This window comes from Penaeus monodon, chromosome 35, assembly GCF_015228065.2.
Source record: "Penaeus monodon isolate SGIC_2016 chromosome 35, NSTDA_Pmon_1, whole genome shotgun sequence".
NCBI classification, from domain to species: Eukaryota; Metazoa; Arthropoda; class Malacostraca; order Decapoda; family Penaeidae; genus Penaeus; species Penaeus monodon.
In genome coordinates this window covers 1,057,948-1,062,947 of record NC_051420.1, presented here as the reverse complement: position 1 = coordinate 1,062,947, position 5,000 = coordinate 1,057,948, and the positions used below count along the sequence as shown (strand labels likewise).

Sequence of the window (5,000 nt, the reverse complement as noted above, 5' to 3'; positions counted from 1 at the left end):
GCTTCTCACGGACACAAAACACCACGGTATTTCTTATGAAAAAAACGAACAAGTTTTACCTGATGATGGGGTAGAGGATTTATGTCCACACCTAATTTTGATAAACAGATATATGCGGAGCCTTAATATACCCTCCACATGCAGGAATGCGTCTACAGCTGAAGACTATACGAACGCGTCTTTCCAACCCGCGAGTTCCGCAACCCTGCCATGGCCATGCCGTTCTTATAACGTGTATCCGCCTGCACGCTTCTCTCGTTCCAGCAGATCCAGGGTTGTCATGTTGGATCTATGTTCTGCACGAGCGTAGCACACAGGAAGCACACATAGCAGCTTCCCCTTGCCTGAGGGGGCCGCTGCCTCAGGGGTCGTGATCAGCTGGTAAACCTCAAGGTCGAAGCCTCCGCGAAGCTAAAACTTTCATCCCGGCGCCCGCTTAAAAAAAAAAAAAAAAACAGAGAGAGAGAGAGCGATGCGCGTGTAAAGCCCGGCAACTGTTCAGCGTTGCAGATTTCTCCTCGCTTCTCAGCCCTTTTCTTTCCGAATCTGTCTTTTTTTCTTTCCTGGCGACACTTAGGCATGGGTTTAAAAGCCTTCTTTGGCCGGAGGTGAGAGTCAGCGCGACAGAAACACCGAGGTTTGAGCGTGGCAGCGATCGCCTTCAACAGCTGATCGGTGACGCAACCATGTTTCACTTTCAAAGTTCACGCGGGTCAAAGTCTGTGGTGTTCGGCTCCGTAAAAGTGGCCCAAGCGTCTGTCATATGAATGTCTTAGCTCTCCCAGCCATTGTTTCACGACGGCAATGATATCCCGATGTGTTTTCTTCCGCCGCACCTGCGCGTGGAAACGAGTAAACAGCTGCGACACCGAACAGATGTGCCAGATGTTGCTCGTTCGAGGAAGCAGTTGCGCGAGGCTCCTGAAAGACAAGAGTTATAGACCCTGTCACCTGTCTGTAATAACTCCGCGACAACACCTTGCTTCACCTAACGCAGTGAGTCGCAGATTTTGGGTGGGAAACGGTCTTGGCGAATACCATCTTTCTGTGTTGTGATAATTAGGGAGGTAGAGAGCAGGTTGAATAGTGGTAACAGAGAGAGAAAGTGGTAGAAGGAGGGATGTGGCGAAATGAAACAAGAAAAAAAGAGCAAAAGGGTACTGAGTCGGAACTAAGTAACTATTCAAAAGAGAGAGGTAGGGAAAGAGAGGGAGAGAGAAAGAGAGGGAGAGAGAGGAAGAAGGAGAGGGTGAGAGAGAAGGAGAGATAGATAAACAAACACACACACACACATACACACACACACACACACACACACACCTCACCACACACACACACACCCACACACACACACACACACACACACACCAAAACACACACACACACCACACACACAATATATATATATATATATATATATATATATATATATATATATATATATATATATATTATATATATATATATGTGTGTGTGTGTGTGTGTGTGTGTGTGTGTGTGTGTGTGTGTGTGTGTGTGTGTGTGTATGTGTGTGTGTGTTTGTGTGTGTGTGTACGTGTGTGTGTGTGTGTGTGTGTGTGTGTGTGTGTGTGTGTGTGTGTGTGTGTGTGTAGAGTTAGAGAGAGATAAAATAAATATATATTATACAGAAACAAAACACGAAAAGGAAAAAAAACGCAAGCGAAATGGCTAACTGAACAGGAAGAAAAACTAAAGCTCTATATCTATAAATAGAGATAGAGGCAGAGATAAGAATAGAGAGAAAAGCCGAGGGAGAGGCAGTGCCAACCGGCCTTCACACGCAGGGCCGAGGTCATGCCCCTCCCCCCCCTGTGACCTCTGACCTCGCAGGTGGTGTCAACCCTTGGCCTACCTGCCCCCGAGCTGGCGCCACGGATTAGTCATCAGTCGTCGTGTCTTCCTCTTCCATTTCTCTCCCTTCCTTCCTTCCTTCCTTCCCTCCTTCCTTCCTTCCTTCCTTCCCTCCTTCTTTCCTTCCCTCCCTCCTTCCTTCCTTCCTTCCTTCTTTCTCTCCTTTGTCCAAGTCTTTTCTTTTCTCGGTTTACTTTCTCACTTTCCCTTTTCTTAATCCTCTTCGTCAATTGTGCCGCTTTTTTTTGTATCTATCTTCTCTCTCTCTCTCTCTTCCCCTCTCTCTCTCTCTCTCCTTCTCTTTCTCTCTCTCCCTCTCGCTCCTCTCCTCTCTCTCTCCTCTCTCATCTCTCTTCTTTCTCTCTTTTCCTTTTCCTCTCTTTTTTCTCTCTCTTCTCTCTCCTCTTTCTCTCCTCTTTTTCTCTCCTTTCTCTCTCCTCCTTCTTTCTCTCTCTCTCGGTCTCTCTCTCCTCTTCTCCTCTTCTCCTCCTCCTCTCCTCTCTCTCTCTCTCTCACTCTTCCTCTCTCTCTCCTTCTCTCTCTCTCCTCCCCTCTCTCTCTCCTTTTTTTTTTTTTTTTTTCTTCTCCTTTTTTTTTTTTTTTTTTTTTTCCCCCCCCCCCCCCCCCCCCCCCCCCTCTCCTCTCTCTCCCCTTCCCTTTTCTCTTCCCTTTTCTCTCCTCTTCCCCCCCCCCCCCCCCCCCCCCCCCCCCCCCCCCCCCCCTTTTTTTTTTTTTTTTTTTTTTTTTTTTTTCCCTCTCCTCTTTTCTCCTTCCCCCCTCTTCCCCTTTTTCCCCCCTCTCTCTCTCTTCTCTCTCTCTCCCCCTCCCTTTTCCTCTTCCTTTTTCCCCTCTTTTTCTTTTCCCTCTCTCCTCTTTCTTCTTTCTCCTTTTTTCTCTCTTTCCCCCTCTCCCTTTTCTTTTCTCTCCCCCCCCCCCCCCCTCTCCCCTTTTTTCTCTCTTTTTCTTCCCCCCCCTCTCCCTCTTTTCCCCCCTCTCTCTTCTCTTCTCTCTCTCTCTCTTTTTCTTCTTCTTCTTCTTCTCTCTCCTTTTTTCCCCTCTCTCCTTTCCCCTCTCTCTCTTCCTCTCTCTCCTTTTCTCTCTCTCCCCTCTCTCCTCCCCTTTTTCTCCCTTTTCCTTCTCTCTCTCTCTCTCTCCCCCCTTCCCTCTTTCTCTCTCTCTCTCTCCCTTTTTTCTCTCTCTCCTCCTCTCTCTCTTCTTTCTCCCCTTCTCCTCTTTTCCCCCCCCCTTTTTTCTCTCCTCTCTCTCTTCTCCCCTTTTTCCTTTTCTCCTCTTCCCCTCCTTTTTCCCCCTCCTCTCCTTTTCCTTTTCCCTTTTCCCCCCTCTCTCTCTCCTTCCCTCCTTTTTTCCCCCCCTCCCTTTCCCCCCTTTTTTTTTTCTCTCTCTTCTTCTTTTTCTTTTTCTCTCTCTCCCCTTTTCTCTCTCCTCCCTCCCTCTCCCTCTCTCCTCCTCTCCTTTTCCCCCTCTCTCTCTCTTCTCTCTCCTCTCTCCTCCTTTTTTTCCCCCTCTCTCTCCCCCTCTCTCTCTCTCTCTCTTTTACCCCCTCTCTCTCCTTTTCCTTTTCTCTCTCCTTTTTTTCCTTTTTTTTCTTCTCTCCTCCTCCCTTTTTCTCTTTTTCATCTCTCTTCCCCCTTTTTTCTCTCTTCTCTCTCTCTCCTCTCTCTCCCTCTCCTTTTCCCCTCTTTTCTCTCTCTCCCTTTTCTCTCTTTTTTCCCCTCTCTCCTTCTCTTTCTCCCTTTTTTCCTTCTCCCCCTCTCTCCTCTCTCTCTCCCCTCTCTCCTCTCCCCCCTTTTTTTCTCTTCCCCCCCCCTTTTTTTTTTTCTCTCTCCTTTTTTCCTCTTTCTCCTTCCTTTTTCCCTTTTTTCTTCTCTTTTTTCTCTCTCTCCCCCTCTCACTCTCTCTCCCCTCTCTTCCCCTTTTTCTTCCTTTTTCTTTTCCCCCTCTCTCTCTTCCCCCTTCTTTTTCTTTTCTTTCCTTTCTCTCCTTTTCTCTCCTTTTTTTCTCTCTTCCTCTTCTTTCTCTCCCCTTTTTTCCCTCTTCTCTCTCTCTTTTTCCCCCCTCCCCTCTCTCTCCTCCTCCTTTTCCCCCCTTTTTTTTTTTTTTCTCCTCTTTTCCCCTCTCCCCTTTTTCCCCTCTCTCCTCTCCTCTCTTCCCTTTTTCCTTCTCTCTCATTCTCTCTTTTTTCTCTGCTTCTTTTTTCCCCCCTCTCCTCTCCCCTCCCTTTTCTTCTCCCCTCTTCTCCTCTTCCCCTCTCCCCCCTTTCTCCCTTTTCCCTCCCTCTCTCTCCCCTTCCCCTTTCCCTTTTTTTTCTTTTCCCTCCCCTCTTCCCTCCCTTTCCCCCCTTTCCCCCCCTTTTCCCTCCTTTTCCCCCCCCCCCTTTTCTCTCCTCTCTTCTTCTCTCTCCCTCCCTCCCCCCTCCCTTCCCCCTCCCCCCCTCCCTTCCTTTTCCCCCCCCTCCCTCCCTCCCCCCTTTCCCCCTCCCTTTCCCCCCTCCCTTTTTCCCCCCCCTTTTCCCCCCCCCTTTTCCCCCCTTCCCTTTTCCCCCCTTTCCTCCTTTTTTTCCCCTCTTCCTTTTCCCTTTTTTTTCCCCTTTTTTTTTTTTTTTTTTTTTTTTTAAATTTTCTTTTTTCTTTTTTTTTTTTTTTATTTTTTTTTTTTTTTTTTTAATTTTTTTATTTTTTTTTTATTTTTTTTTTTTTATTTTCTTTTTTTTTTTTTTTTTTTTTTTTTTTTTTTAAATTTTTTTTTTTTTTTTTTTTTTTTTTTTTTTTTTTTTTTAATTTTTTAAAAAAATTTTAATTAAAATTTTTTTTATTTTATTTTTTATTTTTATTTTATTTTTTTAAAAAAATTTTTTTATTTTTTTTTTTAAAAAAAATTTTTTTTTTTTTTTTTTTTTTTTTTTTTTTTTTTTTTTTTTTTTAATTTTTTATTTTTTTGTTTTTATATTTTATTTCTTATTTTTTATTTTTATTTTATTTATATTTATTATTTTTTTTATTTTTTTTTATTTTATTTTATTTTTTATTTATAACTTTTTTTTTTTTATTTAAATTTCTTTTTTAAAAAATAAAAAATTTTTTTAAATTTTTTTTATATATATATTTTTT

General features: G+C 43.8%; 1 protein-coding gene across 2 annotated transcripts in view; it reads left to right on the top strand.

The window, feature by feature from the left end:
* The first annotated feature begins 584 nt into the window (after positions 1-584).
* Positions 585-5,000, top strand: part of LOC119594954 — a 30,023-nt gene continuing 25,607 nt past the window's right edge. Inside the window, exon 1 of one of the 2 annotated variants that reach the window (XM_037944075.1) lies at positions 585-996. In XM_037944075.1, the coding sequence (XP_037800003.1) occupies positions 805-996 (192 nt within the window). In that variant the 5' untranslated portion in view covers positions 585-804. The remainder of the gene's footprint in view (positions 997-5,000) is intronic. The other variant, XR_005230666.1, reaches the window with a different exon arrangement.